The sequence below is a fragment of the Nicotiana tabacum genome, chromosome 1 (genome assembly GCF_000715075.1).
Source record: "Nicotiana tabacum cultivar K326 chromosome 1, ASM71507v2, whole genome shotgun sequence".
NCBI classification, from domain to species: Eukaryota; Viridiplantae; Streptophyta; class Magnoliopsida; order Solanales; family Solanaceae; genus Nicotiana; species Nicotiana tabacum.
Genome location: NC_134080.1, coordinates 19,894,553 through 19,913,068, shown reverse-complemented (window position 1 = coordinate 19,913,068; position 18,516 = coordinate 19,894,553). Strand labels below are relative to the sequence as shown.

At 38.0% G+C, this 18,516-nt stretch overlaps 1 protein-coding gene across 1 annotated transcript; it reads left to right on the top strand.

The window, feature by feature from the left end:
* Positions 1-12,898: 12,898 nt before the first annotated feature.
* Positions 12,899-17,364, top strand: LOC107798454 (acid beta-fructofuranosidase 2, vacuolar-like). Its single transcript, XM_016621459.2, has 7 exons — positions 12,899-13,326; positions 13,809-13,817; positions 14,261-15,117; positions 15,515-15,676; positions 15,825-16,060; positions 16,754-16,841; positions 16,966-17,364. The coding sequence occupies exons 1-7, from the start codon at positions 12,906-12,908 to the stop codon at positions 17,149-17,151; spliced, it is 1,959 nt and encodes a 652-aa protein (XP_016476945.2). The 5' UTR covers positions 12,899-12,905; the 3' UTR covers positions 17,152-17,364.
* The last annotated feature ends 1,152 nt before the right edge of the window (positions 17,365-18,516 follow it).

Sequence of the window (18,516 nt, the reverse complement as noted above, 5' to 3'; positions counted from 1 at the left end):
CTGACAGTGATCGTTTGAAAGGATAAACAAGGATAACAATGAAATCTTGGCTGGGGTCTTTCTCAATTGCTCTATAATTGAGTAATCCTGCGCCTTCATCTTCTTCAAAAATTCCTCTGCTTCTTCCTCTGTTACAGGTTTCTTTATTGTTTCAGGATTGACCCTTCTTAACTCCCCATTGATTCAATAAAACGAAAAGTTTCTTCTTTATTTGTTATTATTTTAATTTTATTTCCTTCGTTTCTTTTTTTTTTTGAAAAGTTCTTTTCATACTGGTTACGATGAGGATGAAGCATTCGAGGAGATAAACAGGGAGTAAAGCCAATTTGAAGAAAAATACAAACCCAACTTAAATGACACAGAAGCCATCAATTTAGGGGATGCCGGCGATATCAGAGAAACTAAAATAAGCATCCACATTGCACCAAATATCAGGGAGGAATTGATCAAAACACTTATTGAGTTCAAAGATGTTTTTGCATGGTCATATGATGACATGCCGGAGTTAAGCAATCCCTTAATAAATGTGCAGAATGAGCACGAGTAGGAATTCATCTGAGGCCATTGTAAATGGGATTCCTTTAGGCTTACGCATGTGGTGGAACGACTTAGAAGGATCAGGGCGAGATACAGTCAAGATGTACTTAGGAAACTTAGTTGGGTTACTGGACATTGTTCCAAGAGGGGACATTATAAGGGCGCTAATCTCATTCTGGGACCCAGCACACAATGTATTTCATTTCTCAGACTTTGAGCTCACACCGACACTGGAAGAGCTGGCAGGGTACATCGGGAGTCCCAAAGTCCCTATGAGAGAGCAGTATCTTATTGCACCAAGGACCGTGACCATACACAAATTTTTAGACACCGTGAAGATCCACAGAGTTATACACAACCCAGAATTATCTGAAGGTTTTTGTAGTTTGGCATTCCTGTACGATAGATACAGTCATTTTGGAGGGTTCAACAATCCCGAGGGAAAGATCTGCAGCGGGGAAAACCAGCTGAAATGGGAAGGACATATGTGTATTGCTTTCATGGTAGCCTTTCTGGGCCTTCTGGTATTCCCGAGAAAAGACGCGAAAATTAACATACAAGTCGCTGGGGTCGTCAGCACTTTGCTCAAGCAAAACAACAGCACTCTGGCACCAATGATAATAGCAGACATCTTCCGCGCTCTCACTGTTTGCAAAACCGGAGGAGGTTTCTTTGAGGGTTGCAATGTACTACTGCAAATGTGGATGATAGAACACCTATGTCATCGCCCTCAGTTTCTGAAATATGAGTCGTCACAAAAGACTTGTATAGAAGAGTTTTCCACAAGGGTCAACGGGTTTAGCCTGCCAGAAGGGGTCGCTGAATGGGTCACTCTGTTGCATTCCGTCTCAGCAAGCCAGATAAAATGGGCATTTGGGTGGCTACCCATAGATGAAATCATACACATGTCAGCCACCGAATCTCATTTGTTGTTGATGGGTCTCCAAAGTATCCAGCCTTATGCACCATAAAGAGTGTTGAGACAGTTGGGGCGATACCAAATAGTCCCAAAGGAAGAGGATCTCAGTGGCCAGGTAATCGAAATCGGGCCTGGTGGGCAATTCCCTGAAGCAGTCGTTCGGAGAATCTGGAATGAATGCCAAACCCTGAAAGTAGATACTCGTGTACAAGACCGGGCCAAAGGTGAAGTATTGCCAAAATACCTCACATGGTACAGAAGAGAGCTTGAGCACCAGAGACCCACTAAGAGAGCTCACGTCCAAGACTTTGCAGAATCATCGCGAGCACAATAGGGTTGGCTAGCAAAAGAGAAGGAATATCGGGTCGAGATTGGCAAGTTAAAACAGAAAATTGGGGGGCTAAAATACCAAAGCAGCTTGCAAATTGATGTTGATACAGGAGAGAAAAGCAAGTTGATTCAAGAGAACAAGGCCCTGAGAGCCCGAATCTGCCAAAACAGAAAGAATGCCGGCGACCAACAGAAAATTCGGTCCAGTGAAAGATTGATAGCAGAATTGAGGAGTCAGGTCAGCAAAAGCCGAGAGGATTTGAAGAGATCCGAGGCTTGTATAGCAAGAATGCGGGTCAGGTGGGCAAAAGTTACAGCAGCGCGAAGAGAGCACCTATGACAAGTAAAAAGGGACTACGAAATGAGTGTCGCAACATTGAGAGAAATAAACTCCATTCTCAATGATCGGGTCGGTCCTTCCTAAACCAGTCCCACGCCTGTCCATATCATTTGTCAAAGCAGGGTGCAGAAAGTTGCCAGTCCAGGAAGTTCTTGGACCTCTGATGGGGTCAAACGGAGATTTGAATGAAAGCTTTGGAAGAGTGTTTGCCGACGTCAACATGATAGAAGCTGGAGAGGGTTTCAGTAAGGCAGACATACAGTTTGTAGGTCCGGCTGCTTATGCAAAGTCAGCATTCCAGCGCCCCTTTAGGGAATGTTCGGCTATTTTTGCAACATGACATTGCCTGACTCTTTTGTTATTTATTTTTTGGCATTTTTGTAGATAAAAATAAATAAAAAACATTTTTTAAGAACAAGACTTTTTTATTTTTTATTTTTCAAGGTAATACAAACTATTGTTTTTTCTAAAATAGGCAATTAATTCTCTACACTTGTTACTTCGTCCCTTTTTTTCACAATTTTCAATATTCCTGATTTTGCAAAGCCGGTCAGCATAAGTCTAAAGCAAATAAATGCATAAAGCAAACAAGATGCAGCATGATGGTCTTTACATTTCAGGTTGCTAGTCCTAGACGGACCCAACCCCTGTGTTGAGTCCCCTAAGTCTGATGCAACGTGATGCAAATAATCGTTTTCCTACTAGGGATCCGGCATGAAGTCATGTTTTATTAAGTTTCAAACTGGGCTTTGTTCTAGACCTGGCTTACCCGAGCGGACAACTCGAGTCGAGGAGGGGGCTACGTACCGGGGACCCGCGGGGTCATCCAGCTTTGTAACTTATCCGAGCCTCTTTCTTATTTCAGGTATTGATACTAACAGAATAGGGAGTCAGCTGGGTTTACTGGTTGTTGTTGTACTGCTTGGTGCTGGTTGTTGCTGTTGTCTGCTACTGATCTACTGATCTTCACTTTCTTCTTCTGTTTCTACTATCAGGTACACTTTCGAATCATTGTGATGCGGTTGTGGTAGTGAAAACAAATACTCAAGTAGTCAAGTGTTTAATTTGTATTTGCATGTTTAATAGTCAAATGATAGGCAGATGTATAATCTATCTTTGTAATTCAAATTAAGAACATGGATGATGGAATTTACATTTTTGACTAGAACTGTTTTCTTTTGATTATAAACTGTAATTTGTAAACTATTAATAGTTTCCAGTGTATGTTAGTTAGAATTCTATCTCATTTCGGATTAAGTGTATTGAGTTGTTGGAATTAAACAAGTTTAAGTAGTCATAGTTGGAGTTGGTATTAACATGAAACAATGGATTATTTTTGAATATTTAGCCAAGACATGAGTTTTGCGAATTAGGCATTATGGTTTGGTTTAGGTAGTTTATTTGTTTAGAAGGGGTTTGTTTGGACTAGGTCTACCTAATTATAAAAAAATAAAAACAGTTAGTAATTCCATAGAATCTGTAGATACACTACATTTGAAGTTAAGATCCTGGTAATAACCATTAAAATCATTAATCCAACAGGCAGGAATTGGGTTCAAATAAGTTGAGTTAATGATTAAATTTAGTAAACTATAGCAAGCATTAGTAATCAAGGATGAATTTTTTAGTTATTTGTAAACAAATAATTCCAATGGTTCAATTCATCTAACCATGTGAATTAATTGGTTTCCTTTTTGATAATATTTGTCAATTCCGTATTTGATTTGTGGTTTTAATTTTAGTAATATTCTTTATCACTAACATTTGTCTCAAGATAATAACTACTAAGTGGTAACCTTTTCAAGTATGTAATTAATTAGGATTATATTCTTTTATTTTTAGAGACAGACGGAAATAGAAAAACATAGTTACTACAGGATGATTCCTTTAAAATAAACTGGGCTTTGTTCTAGACCTGGCTTACCCGAGCGGACAACTCGAGTCGAGGAGGGGGCTACGTACCGGGGACCTGCGGGGTCATCCGGCTTTGTAACTTATCCGAGACTCTTTCTTATTTTAGGTATTGACACTAACAGAATAGGGAGTCTCGACCAGCGAGCTTCTCCCCGGAGGTAAGAAGAGAAGAGTTTCGGCACAGTTTATATACAGTTCACATAATATCAAAGCGGTAAAGGCAATCAATTAGCACATTTAAGCCACAACTTGCAATAAAATTAAATAATAAATAAAGCCAAATAATAACAATTATTCTAAGCTCGAATTCTTGAACCCTGAACCAGAGATTCTGGGTTCTCTAAATCCCCAGCAGAGTCGCCAGAGCAGTGTTGCAGGGAGTAGCAAACAAACCAAGGTTGGTAGTAAAAGGGGTCCATGTGGGACCGGTTGTTATCAAGCCGGTCATACAGTTGTCGATAACAAATGAGAAGGCTGTGCCATGGAGCTACAGTCAAGTGACGGTGACGCATAAGGGGAAGGAGGTTGTTATCCTTGTTAATACATTCAAACGATCACTGTCAGGCCTTAATGAAGATTCTGAACGAGGCCTATGTCCCGGACAAACTCTCAGTGAACCATTTGGAGAAGGTAGCGCACAAGATCTTTGAAGTAAACCGAGTGACATTCTCTGATGATGAGTTACCGGTAGAGGGTACTGAGCACAACAAAGCACTCTATCTGACGGTAAAATGCGAAGAATCGGTGGTCACTCGAGCATTAATTGATAACGGGTCAAGTGCCAATACCTGTCCTTTGGCCACTCTCAACAAGCTAAAGGTTGCTGATGACAGGATCCACCAGAACAGTGTCTGTGTCCGAGGTTTTGATGGGGGCGGCATTAACACAGTAGGTGATATCGTACTGGAACTAACCATTGGCCCAGTCGAGTTCACCATGGAATTTCAAGTAATAGATGTGGCAGTGTCATACAATCTTTTGTTGGGGCGACCATGGATACATGCAGCTAAGGGAGTACCTTCTACACTGCATCAAGTGGTCAAATTTGAATGGGATAGACAAGAAATTGTGATACACGGGGATGATGGTACACATGCCATCAGTGATGCTATTGTGCCCTTCATAGAAACCGACGATGATAAGGGCCCGTGGGTTTATCAAGTTTTTGTATATTTTTACAAAGATAGATTATACATATGCCTATCATTTGACTATTAAACATGCAAATACAAATTAAACACTTGACTACTTAAGTATTTGTTTTCACTACCACAGCCGCATCACAATGATTCAAAAGTGTACCTGATAGTAGAAACAGAAGAAGAAAGTGAAGATCAGTAGATCAGTAGCAGACAACAGCAACAACCAGCACCAAGCAGTACAACAACAACCAGTAAACCCAGCTCAAACGAAACGGAAAAACCCCAGCAATACCAAAATGAAACACAGACGGATGCAAGGAAACAATAGTTTCTGATTTTAAAAATAAGAAAAATAGCCTGCCAACTCCTGGAAATCAGAATATCAAAGGAACAAGGAGCAGTTAGCAACATCAGAACAAGCAACAATGATTTGGAATTTCAAACAACAGTTTCAACCCAGAAATGAATCAGTGGTCCAGGAAACTTTTCAAAACCAAAATAGCACCAATACAACCAGCAATGAACCCATCAATCCACACATTCGATGGATAACCCACAACCAACTCAAATAAACCAACACCAGTGCTCAAATAATTTCAAACACTTTCAGATTTCAACTATTGAACAGACACGAAAGAGTTCAAACTATTTTTGATTTCGAGATGAACTAGAAAGTTGAATTAAAGCTGGAATTCGAAAACAACCTGAAGAAAGCAATGAAACAGTGATTTTTTTTTTGATTTTTTGAATGTTTTGAACTTCAACTTCAGATCTGAATAATCAGAGAGGAGTTTCCTTGGGAAATTTTTTCAGACCCCCCCAATGAAGGTATTGGGGTTGCCTTTTATAGGCAACAAATAAGGTAGAATGCTCTTCATGGCACTCACACATTTTCCCCCTTTTAATTTCAGATTTCCCCAATTAGTCCTTCAATTTCTGCCTTGTTTCTCAAGTTACTCCCCTAAGTTTACTGAAATCTACACTAAAGTCTTATTATAGAAGGCCCTAGGGTGTTCTTTTACCTATACAATACCTATACTACCCTTATCTTGGTTTTGAAATTACTATTCTTAATACAACTACCCTTTTCCATGCCTAAACTACCCTTATTCCCTCCCTGAAATTACTGCCCAAGCAAGCTAAGCTTTAAGCCCCTAACTAATTGACTCAAACCCTCTGTTAGCCTAACTACCAATTAATTATAGTCTCCCAAAGATTCCAATTCAGCCTTAAACAGATCAAAACAAACTAAACTAATTAGAACTAGCTAGACGACTAATCAAACTGAAGCCAAACATGAACTAATTAGTAATTAAATAAAGGAACACCAGAAACTAATTCATGCAAAACTTAGTAAAACTAATTAATAAATTATAAATCGAACTAATATCAGGGATCGGAACATATTAAAATCAAACAAACAACTAGACTTAATCAAATCAGGACACAATGATTAGAACAATATTGACAAAAAATTAAAACGCACATTAACAAGACATTAACCATGGAATTCATACATGCAGAAAATCAGAAAAGGGAAAAGAAATTGAAAATAAAAGAAAAATACCAATAAGAACCCACTGACCACAAAGAGCTCTGGCCAGTGGTTTTTATCCAAATCCCCCAAAATTTCTGACCCGTAACATCCCTAACCATGTGTTTTTATAAGAAAACACCTGGTTAGGGTTGTTAGGGTCCGAAATCATGGAGACCTTGCCTTAGGGTTTTGGTCGGAAACCTTCGATTTGATATTCAAGCTGTTCTAGACAGATTCGAGAGATAGGGCTATTGGGGTTAGGTAGAGGAGGCTCAGGCAGTCACATGGTGTTAATTTGGGGTTATTTGGGGTAGGTCTCGTCGTGGCCGGAAAATCTTCCATCGAAGATTCGAGGAGATAGGGAAAGATTCAAGGGAGATAACCATGGGGGTTGGAAAGAGGAGGGGAAGGAGAATTTACGGTGAAATTTTGGTGGTCAACGACATAGGTTGTGTTCGCCGGCGGTAGGGTTCCGGCGAAAGATATGGGGGCGGCTTGTTTTTAGGGTTAGAGATGGACGGGGGGGTTGAGAGACGATATAGGGGGGTGAATATTCGGACATATATATATAAAACAACGTCTTTTGGACTTTTGGAGGACCCGGACCTGGTCTGTGTTGGATTGGGCCTGGGGCATGGAAAAGAAGAAAGAAATGTTGGGCCCGGGTGAAATGAATTGGGCATGGCCCAAATCGTGGGTAGCCTTTCTCTATTTCTTTTTTTGTTTTCCTTTTTTTTTTCATTTGTTTCTTTTATCTATTTTTTGTATATTTTTTCTGATTTTATAAAATTGCAACAATTAAAATACAATTCTAATATATTTCAAAATTAAACTAATTGATTTCTAAAATTATTTTAAAAACTATTTCGGGACGAATTCACATTTAAACAATTAAAAAGGCAAAAGTGAACTATTTTTGTTATTTTCTTCATATTTTGCTCTAAAACAAATTAACCCTTAATTAATCCTAAAAATATGAAATTAAATCCTAAATGCAAATGCATATTTTTGTATTTTTTTTCAAATGAATTAGAATGCATATATAAATGCGACAATTAGCAGAAAAATGACACCAAAATTCACAAAAATTATAAAGCAATAAAGAAATTGTTTTGTTTGAATTTCTGGGAATAATTTGCTTTGGGCAAAAATCACGTGCTCACACCTAGTCAGACTCAGTCTCCTCCTTAGACTCGGACTCAAACTCCATTGCAGTTTGACTGCCTTTCTTGCTTTTCTTTTTAATAATTTTTGGATCAAAGCCTCAGTTGCTTGAAATTCTTTTGACATTTGATCCACTTTTTGATGCATAGCTTCCATGTATTTTTGGAAAATTGATACCCCAGTAAATAATGGTATTGGTGGACGACTGGAGGATGGCTGTACTCCAATCCCATAGACTCGACCTTTATTTATTTTCACGAGAAATAAAGAAAAAAAGTAAAATAAGTAAGAAAACAAAGTCGAGAAACTTCGTCATGGCGTGAAAACACCGGTGGAGCCACGCCCTGAGGAGTGTGTTCCCGGGGGGGGGGGGGTGTGAACTTACTTCCGACTTCAAAGTTGAGAAAACTTCATCGGTCCCTGGTCGATGCGAGCCAGTATCGAGATATATATGCTCAATAACTGAGGGTGACCTTGAGCAGGTGAAGAAAGACTGCCATTGGAAAGATAAAGAGGTGGTAATTCCGGCCCCCGAAGAAGACATCACTACCCATGTTAAAGGGTTTCTTTAGTGTTTATACTTACCCTTTCACGTCGGGCCCTGTCGACCCCGTCATCATCGACTTTTGCAGTCAATATCAAATAACCCTAGGTCAGATCCATCCCTCTTTTTGGCAGATTGTCATTCTGCTCTGATTCTTCGCGAGCAAAGTTGAAGGGATGTCTTTCACCCTCGAACATCTCATCAGGTTGTATAGTCGTCGTTTCTATTGAGGCGGGTTAATAAGGCTTCAGCATCGCTGTTCTCGAGAATAGATGAGGACAAGGATCGAGGATGGATAGGCCGGTCCATTTGAGTGAAGACTTCCGACCTAATACTGGCCGAGAAGATGCCATTTCTCGAGAAATGGAATATGAAGCGTAAGTACAATCCCACATATAGCTTTCATTTATTATTTTGTTTCCTTTGCTTCTTCTCATCGACATCCTTCTCTATAATGTAGCGGTCTCTTGGATGCCCAATGCAATTCCTAACCTCGAGAACTGGGTTCGGAACCTGACTTCGACCTCTTCGTATGTTGAGCGCTCATGGCATGATTTGGAAAGTGGACGATGGGAGGCCAAAAATCATGGTAAGCCCCCTCTCGTGTATTTGATGATTTTTGTTGAAATGTTTCTTTTCATACTCACTTGGTTTCCTTTTATACAGGCCTCGGAGAAAATGTTGTCATGAGTCCCCCGTGCTGGAAGGAAGAGGTTTTGCCCCCGGCCCTGAAACCGGCGAAGGATAACAAGAGGAAAAGTGTCTCAACCTCCGAGGAACCAAAGCTCAAGAAAAAAAAGGCTCGTAAACCGAAAAAGACACTGTCGTCCTACTTGCGGAGGTAGTTCAGCGGCTAAGAGAGGAAGAAGAAGAAGAAAATGAAGATGATGGCTCCGAGCTGGTGGATCGAGTGAAGAGGAACACCGAGGCCCCAAAGGCTTCTAAGTCAGTGAGGGTTGGAGAAATTCAGCCTCGAACCGAGGAGGTCTTGGAAGAGGGCCCCGGCAAAGTCCCTGAGTCGATGGAGATCGAAGATGCCTCCGGCCGAAATGAGCAATCGGAGGGTATGCCTGAGGGGGCGGCTCCGAGGCCCTTCGAAATGAAGAGAATGCCCCAAGTGATTCACTTGGGGCAATAATAATTGGAGACTCGCCGACTCTCTCTGCATTTTTCGAGGAGGCAATTCAAAATGCCCAAGCTATGAAGACTCTCGATGTGGAAAGATCCCATAAAGGGGAGGATCTTTTCCGTGGTTGATTTACAGGAGTTGAAGATGCTATCGACTCGAGTGATACATCAAGTCTTTTTGATGAGGCTCAATGAATCCTGAGTCGAGTAAGTCTCAACTCCCCTCATCGATATCACACTCGCATTTATTTCTTCTGGTCTAATTTCCTTTCTTCTTTCTGCATAGGCCTTAGCACTCCATCGGGAGGCGTTTTCTAAATCCCGAGTAGAGCTGAGCCAATGCGAGGCCGATCTTCGAAGGCTCATGGAGGAGAGAAATGCCCTCAAACTTCTCAGTCCCCAATTCATTAGCATTCGATTTCTCTGGTACAGGTTCGATTCTATGAACAACTTCTTGTGATATTTCGAGCTTTATTCTGCTTGGTACTCGATTTTGATTTTGGAGTTACGCTATCGTAGCTTGGTGAGTCTGCAATATTTCGAATATCATTTGTAGGCTAATTCCACCTTCTTCACCACTCTGTGCGTTTTGATCGGCTGCTCCGGCATCTCTGCACATGCTATTTTCATGGTCGATGCCCAAATTCCCACTAATGGCAATATGAGATCTGACATCGACTGGGTCTACGGGGTGGTCCATCGGGGTTGATTGGAGGTACTCCATTTCCGGGGGCGACTATGTTTTCGTTTTCGCCATGAATACCAAGGTCATTGTCTGTGTAAGTGGGTGCTACTTGAGAGTTTGACATGTTGATTCCTGAAATCAAAGACACTTATGAGAACAAACGTAAAGCAATGTGTGTTATGGGAATTAATACCAGGCAATTACTATTATCTTTAGCCTCACGGTGGGCGCCAAACTATTTACCCTTAAAATTGAATAATAATTAAACTTATAATGTGGTTTTAAGGATACGTAATTTCACCTAATACCAATTGATAAATGTAAAGATTAATAATAGAAATTAACAATAGGATAAAGCAAATCAGTGTTTGAATGAAATTCAGCCCTCGAGTTTGAATACCCTCGAACTGACTTGTGCAAGAACAGATAAAATATAACAAGCTGATGACAAGAATATGAACTAAAGAAAAGGCGTTATATTGCTTTTATATCTCAGAGTGTAAGGTGTTTAGTAGAACAATCATATCTATGGTACAATTTTTATTACAGAAATAAATCTCATGATTGGCCTAAACAATTGCCCTTGATATGATTTGTTCCGTAATTTTCGCCGTGATCTTCGATCGGTCACGGATATCTCGCTTTTCTGTTATTGCGCTTTGCTCGAAGTCTGCCATATTTGGTCTCGATTGCTGCTGGCCTCGATCCCGACAGACACCTCGATTCTCGAACTCGATACCTTATCTTCGTGCTCTGGTCTGATCTATACGAGCCTGACCTTCAATGCAATTCCCTGATTTCAATCAAATAGTAAAATCGGGTAGGCTCGATTTTATCCGTATACACATACACACCTAAATTTTAAACAATCTAGCGAAACTAGCCTTTAACTCTTCAATTTTGGAGTTATTCTTAATTAGCACTTTCATAGAAATGTTACCAATCAATTCAAAGTTATTCGTGTTAACATTACTCTTTCGAGTTGTACCCTACAGGCTACGGGGGGGGGGGATGACCATCAAGTAAAAAGGAGTATTTCTCAAACTTTGAGCTAATTGCAAGAAAAAATACTCATAGTTTGGTATTCGTATGGTACATGAAAAAAGAAAACAGTCTTTGGTATTAAAAAGGAAACTTTGAATTTTCCAAATTGACTGCAGACATTAAATTGTCAACTTAAAATCAAAAAAGACGAATATAAAAGAAAATATTTTGAACTTTAATATTTGGGGTGGCAAACGGTCGGGTCCGGTCAGATATGGGCAGGTTGAAAATGTAAAATGCAAAAGCGGATAAATTATTCGATCATACTATATTAAATATGGATAGAAAATGGGTTTACCGGCGGATAATATGAATATTATTACTTTTGGGAGAATTCCTAGTCTCACAAACTTGAGGAATCTCCAATTTAAGTCTTTACAAATATAAAATTTTAATTCATCGGTTGTCCATTTCTAAGTCGATAATATGGTTCTTATCCATATATGACCCCTTTTTTTTTCTGGTAACCATTGTAAATTACCCTTAACTCCAAAAAATCATTACAAATAAAGAGCACTTCCTTTCTAACACGTTTTTAAAAAGCTCATTATCTAACTAATTTTTTAATGGAATCGAATTTCAAATGGAAGAAATTCAAAGATATTTACAGCCAGATTGATCGCAACAACACAACTTCCTATATCCACTTATCTTTCAGGAGTATATTTATGCACTTGCTCATGATCATGGTTTAAATAGAAATAGGTTGATTTTGTTGGAAAATCCAGGTTATATATATATATATATCCTATCCAAAATTGTCATCCTCTTACAAGGCCTTTATATCCACTTCTAATTCGGTAACCAACAAAACTACTTGTTACAAATAAGATCTTGTTGTTGCATCGAAAGAGATAAATGTTGACTAATCTGGCTAACATTAAACTTGGTAAAATGAAATGGTTGAATAATTGAAAAATGAGATTATTCAGGAATACATTGAATGCTGAGATTACGCATTGAATTTCTGGTAGTAGATCCATAATCAAAAAAGTGTTTGTGATTGCTCCAGAAGAAATAAAACAAAAGAAATATGGGTGAGATAACTATTTTTTAGGCGGGTTTTCACTTTTAGCATGCGCTAAAAACTATTTTACATTCAGTAGCCGAAAAATATAGATATTTCGGTTATTTTGAAAACGGCTATACAATGTCATTTTTTTAATTCATTTCACCACCACTATTTAATATTTTAAAGAAATCCGCTAAAGCAAATTTCTCAATTTTTCTCAATCCAGGAAACCTTTTAACCAAGTTGCGTCCACTCTAAGTAGGGAAAGCAATTAAGGAAACCTAATATTAATATATTTAGTAAATCCCAAAACCAACCTTTTTCCTATTAAAACAGAAACAACTTTAGCCTTCCAATCTCCTCGTTTAAAGTCGTTTCCCTTTTTCTTTTTTTAAATCAAAAGATTAGTGCATAGAATATTTTTTTTTAATATTTCTACTCCTCTTTAGGCATTGTTTTACTGTCGAGGGAGCAAAGAGGAGAAGACAATAAAGAAGTACAAAAAACAATTATATTCTCCACCGTCAGTTTTTGAAAAGAAAAAGAAAAGGAGAAATAGGGAAATTTGTAGTGCTATAAAAAGCTCGTAAAAGTAGTTTGTCCATCACCATGCAAAAGATGGCGGAAACAAACAATAGCGTTCCTTACACCCAATTACCGGCGGAGGACAATAACACCTCCGTTAATTCTCCGGCCGGATGCCGGCTACGACCCAAAAGAGTGTCGTTTATAGTATTAACAGGGCTGGTGGCAGCTTTGTTACTTTTTGTGGCAGTGAAATATGGGAAAAACGAGGCGGAGGATGTGAATCCAGGGCCAGTACCACCACAAGAAACCGTGTGCAATATGCTTGGTTCTAATCTAATGCCGCTGACCAGCATGAAGACGGTGGCGCGTGGGGTGGCAGAAGGTGTCTCCGCCAAGTCACGCGGTCGTTTCTTGGGATTACGGCCGTTTCCATGGACCAAACAAATGTTGGCTTGGCAAAGAACATCCTTCCACTTTCAACCTAAGAAGAATTGGATGAATGGTTAGTAATTCTTTTTCTCTTATGTTATTAATTTTCATAAATCAACTTTATTATTATTATTATACAATAAATCAACATTGCTTATTGATGAATTTTAACATAAACCCGCCTTATGCTTGACGAGATTAACTAGAACTATATATACAATGAATGATTATCTCCATTCCATTACATAACCATGAATTATGTTTCTTAATTAATTAAAGATTTGACATGACATTATATTTCGTTTATAGTTTAAGAAAAGCTTTGTATTGATGTAAAAGAAACCATTACAGCTTCGAATATGGGATACCTTGTCTTTTTCTTTTCCTAAGATGGATCTTTGATTGCAAGAACAGAGTTTGAATTACTCAGGAAACTTATTTGCTTATTTATTATTTTTTGAGGTGAACATTAATGATTTATTCTTATTTGGCATGTGTTGGATTATTTGGCTTGGATTGCGCTGATCACGGAAATTGCCTGATTCTTTTCGTCAGATCCTAATGGTAAAGTCCATATATTTCTACTTGTTATTGTTGTTGTTCTTCTTATTATTATATTATTATTGAAAATTATCGACATAATCGGGACCTCAAAACATACTAGTCGTAGCAGTTTTTAAGTAGACAGATTGTCAATATGATGAAGACAGTTGTTTTCAGACAATTGCATGTGAATTTTCTAGGAGCAAACACAAATTCCTAGAATGGTAAGCAACTTCCACCCTGTCTGTTCCAATTATAACCTCGCTACTTTTGATCCACTTAATCTTATTCAACCAACAGTGGATCACTTATTTAATTATATGTGACCTAGTTTATTGAGACATTTTTACATTAAGCCCTTTCGTATTTACACTTCAATATGCATCATACAAAAAAAAATGTACTTCAAAGTTATACGTTATATTAATTTCTAACTCCAATTTTTAAAAAAAAATATATTTTAGGTCCCTTATTCTACAAAGGATGGTACCATTTGTTCTATCAATACAATCCAGAGGCTGCAGTATGGGGAAATATTGTATGGGGCCATGCAGTTTCAAGAGACTTAATTCACTGGCAACACCTTCCAGTTGCTATGGTTGCGGATCAATGGTACGACATTAATGGTGTATGGACCGGATCCGCAACCATTTTACCCGATGGTAAACTCGTCATGTTGTATACTGGGTCAACCAACGAGTCAGTACAGGTTCAAAATTTAGCGTACCCGGCTGACCCATCGGATCCTCTCCTAATAAAATGGGTCAAGTATGAGGGCAACCCGGTTCTTGTACCACCACCCGGAATTGCTGCTAAGGATTTCCGTGACCCCACCACTGCATGGACCACACCACAAGGCAAATGGCGGATTACTATTGGTTCAAAAGTTAATAAAACTGGAATTTCATTGGTCTATGACACTATTGATTTTAAGAATTTTGAGTTGCTGGATGGGGTGCTCCATGGTGTATCGGGTACGGGTATGTGGGAATGTGTGGATTTTTACCCGGTTTCGAAAGTTGTTGAAAATGGGCTTGACACTTCAGATAATGGGCCTGCAGTAAAACATGTGTTAAAGTCCAGTCTTGATGATGATAGAAATGATTATTATGCACTTGGAACTTATGATGCTGTGGCTGGAAAATGGGTTCCTGATAATCCCACTATTGATGTTGGTATTGGATTAAGATATGATTATGGAAATTTTTATGCATCAAAAACATTTTATGACCAAGAGAAAAAGAGAAGAGTCCTTTGGGCTTGGATTACTGAAAGTGATAGTGAAGCTGCTGATATTTGCAAAGGTTGGGCATCACTTCAGGTACAATTCAATTGTGTCAAGCTAGCGCTTGCACATAGATTTAGTTGAAACCTAAAAAATGAGTATTTGAAATTCCGTAGAAAAATAATTTTTGAAAGTTGAAGTTGTGTTTGAATATGCATTTTATTTGAAAAAAAAAACAGTTCTAATTTTATGAGAAAGAAAAATTCACCTAAAAACTGCCCTAAACCAGATTTTAGGAACTTGAAAAAAAAATAAACTTTTTCAAAAACTGATTATATTCTATGAACAAACAATATTATCAAAAATCTATTTTTTTTTTGCCAAAATCTATGGCCAAACAGGAGCTAATTTCCTTTATTTTTTTTTTCAAACTTCATGTCATATTTGAATTTTGGTCTCATTTAACACTTTGGTAACGTGTGATGTAACACAGCCCATTCCAAGGACTATAAAATATGACAAGAAGACAGGAAGCAATATAATTACTTGGCCAGTGGCAGAGGTTGAGAATTTGAGATTTAACAGCAAGGAATTCGACAAGGTGGAGGTCAAGCCAGGAAATGTTGTTCCACTAGAAGTTGGCACTGCCACTCAGGTTTGTTCATTAAATTTAGCTTATATACACTGACTGCCTAAAAGAATTTTTTTGACATTATTAGTGTATTTTAAGCTATTATAGCACGTAACATGCTAATGCTCGAATAAGTTTAACTTACTATAACTTGAATTGTTGATGATTACAGTTGGACATAATGGCTGAGTTTGAAGTAGACCCTAAGGTCTTGGAGAAATTAGAAGGAAGTAATGCTACATATGAGTGCAGAAGCAGCGGTGGATCTGCTGAACGTGGTGCCTTAGGACCATTTGGTTTATTGGTTTTAACAGATAAGGGATTGTCCGAGCAAACTCCAATTTACTTCTACATTGCTAAAGACGCTGCTGGAAATTTCACCACATTCTTCTGCAATGATCTTACCAGGTTCTAATTTCTCCTCTCTTGCATTTTCATCTCATCAATGAAGTTTTAGCCCTTCACCCCCTCCCCCAAAACCAAACTAATAAATTGGAGAAAACCCTTTATTGGTTCAGTGCTTAATAGCAGTACGGAATTCAGGATTTTAAGTCAGTGGGTTCTGCGATCTATATATATATAATAATATTTTTCTGCACATACATATAGTCCGAGCTAGACATAGTGAGTTCCGTTGAACCTGTTGCATTTAGTCTGAGTCCGCCACTGCTTAAGCACATCCTTCTCATAACAACCGAGCTTTCCAAAAACTTAAGTATTTCTCATGTCCATACTTTTATTCATGTTTGAAAATGAAGTCACATTTTGTTTTATAACCGAAAAATCCCGAGGGCAAGTGGCCAGTACATGGTTCGAAGCTCAATGGACACTGGCACCGCCCCTTTATCGTGCTCCACTTAAATACTAAGATTTTGTCCGTGGCAGGGTTTCAACCAATCACGTACGTTTAACTCATATATTAGGAATAGCTTTTACCACTAGACCAAAACTCGGGGACAATGTATGAAGCCGGATATTTGTTGCAATTCTTTTTAAATTAAAATGGGGACAAGATCCGAGACAAATCTTGAAAATGCATTACGAAGTATTGTTAAGTAAGTATGAAAATGGTGATTCTCATCTTTTTACTTCCTTTTTTAGGTCATCTGAAGCAACAGATGTTCGCAAACTAATCTACGGAAGCACAGTTCCAGTCCTCCAAGGAGAGAAGCTTTCTCTAAGAACACTGGTAATATCCCCTTTTTCTTTCTTAATTTCTTAATCCAAATTCTTAATTAGTGCTTGTTTTCCTTTGTGCGTATAATTAAGTTTACTAAGTATCAATTAATGGGGTATTTTTGTCAATGTAATAGGTGGATCATTCAATAGTAGAAAGTTTTGCACAAAATGGAAGGACAGCAATAACATCAAGGTTATATCCAACAAAGGCAATATATGAAGATGCTAAGCTCTACTTGTTTAACAATGCTACAGATGTTACCATTACTGCCTCGGTCAAGATTTGGCAAATACATTCTGCAAATATACAATCTAGTTAACTTCCATCCCATATGTAGATTGTAAATTTTCAAAATTGTTTATTCTGTCTTTTTTTATTTTCCACCACCAATGTTTTGTGGCATTCTTTTTTTCTTTTCTCTTCTTATTGTAATTTAATATCATCTATCTCATTCTTCCTATTCTTTTCGCCAGGTATGTACTCTAGAGTTCCTATTGCTGAAATAGAAAAGGTTTCATTTCGAATCCACAAATCAGTGAAGTGGGCCTTTTCTGTGTGCTGCTTTGAAAAGTATTTAGGGCGAACGGCAGCTATAGCCACTTTTAAGCTCGCTATTTCAGATATATTCATAATTTATAATATATTTAAAGATTGACTAATTCACCCAAACTTCAAGACTAAGTATCCTGAATTTTAGTGTCCTGAATTTCTGAACTACTAATTTAAAATTCAGGACATAAGATTCAAACTTCAAGACACAATTTTCGAACTTTAGGGTACGATTTGAATTTTAAGGTTTAAACTCTAGGACACCGTATCCTGAAGTTTGAGCGAAAATGGCTAATCTTTAAATACATTGTAAACTGTGAATATATTTGAAATAACATGCTTAAAAGTGGCTACCTAGTGTCATTTCCACGAGTATTTACACAATAAGGTCCATTATATATTGAATAATTAAAGGCAAATATTTTAATAAGAATTAATTGTTAATCTAGTAAAAATGGTAACAAATTTATTATCACACGTTAAAATTAACTCCCCGCTCTCACTCATGGGGGAAGAGGGGAGGGGTCCTCTGCTCTTGTCTTCTTGGGGGATCAACAGTTGTACTTCTTTAGTTATTCCTCGTGACTCTTTTTGTCTTTGCATTTGTGAATTAAATCTTGGGAGCTAAATAATAGAACCATATGGACAGTTTACGCATTATAATGCTAGCTAATAATAGAACCATATGGACAGAGAGTAGAAAAGACTCTTTTTTCGACTACAAATGGGTCCCAAGTTTCGTGTTTAGTGTTCAGTATTTCCGACAATAACAAGCTTTTAACCTGAAGGTGATGGAATTATTATACACAAACATGACAATATATCAAATAGGAACCATTTTAAAGTTGTTATTTGTGGCTTGAATTATTTCCTTGTATTTTTAGGAAACCCATAGTCCCTATAGGTTTAGGAAAACCTATTGTCCTAATAGTTTTGGGAAAAGAAAATCTATAGTTCTAGTCAAATTGGGAAACCTTTCTCATATATGTTTGGAACCTTTTGGGATCTATATATAGGGCTTGTAGTTGGGGATTCTATAGATTGTATTGTGCTTTTCTTCTCATTTATAGTGGAAAACTCTATCTGCTTTTTCCCCGAGGATTAGGCTTAGCCGAACCTCGTTAAATCCTTGTGT

What these genes read in the sequence shown, in the direction of transcription:
- LOC107798454 (XM_016621459.2), top strand. Translation starts at nt 12,906, where the DNA reads ATGCAAAAGATGGCGGAAACAAACAATAGCGTTCCTTACACCCAATTA. An exon ending in AAGTTGGCACTGCCACTCAG is followed by an intron (nt 15,677 to 15,824) that starts GTTTGTTCATTA and finishes TGATGATTACAG; the next exon opens with TTGGACATAATGGCTGAGTT. An exon ending in TTCTGCAATGATCTTACCAG is followed by an intron (nt 16,061 to 16,753) that starts GTTCTAATTTCT and finishes TTCCTTTTTTAG; the next exon opens with GTCATCTGAAGCAACAGATG.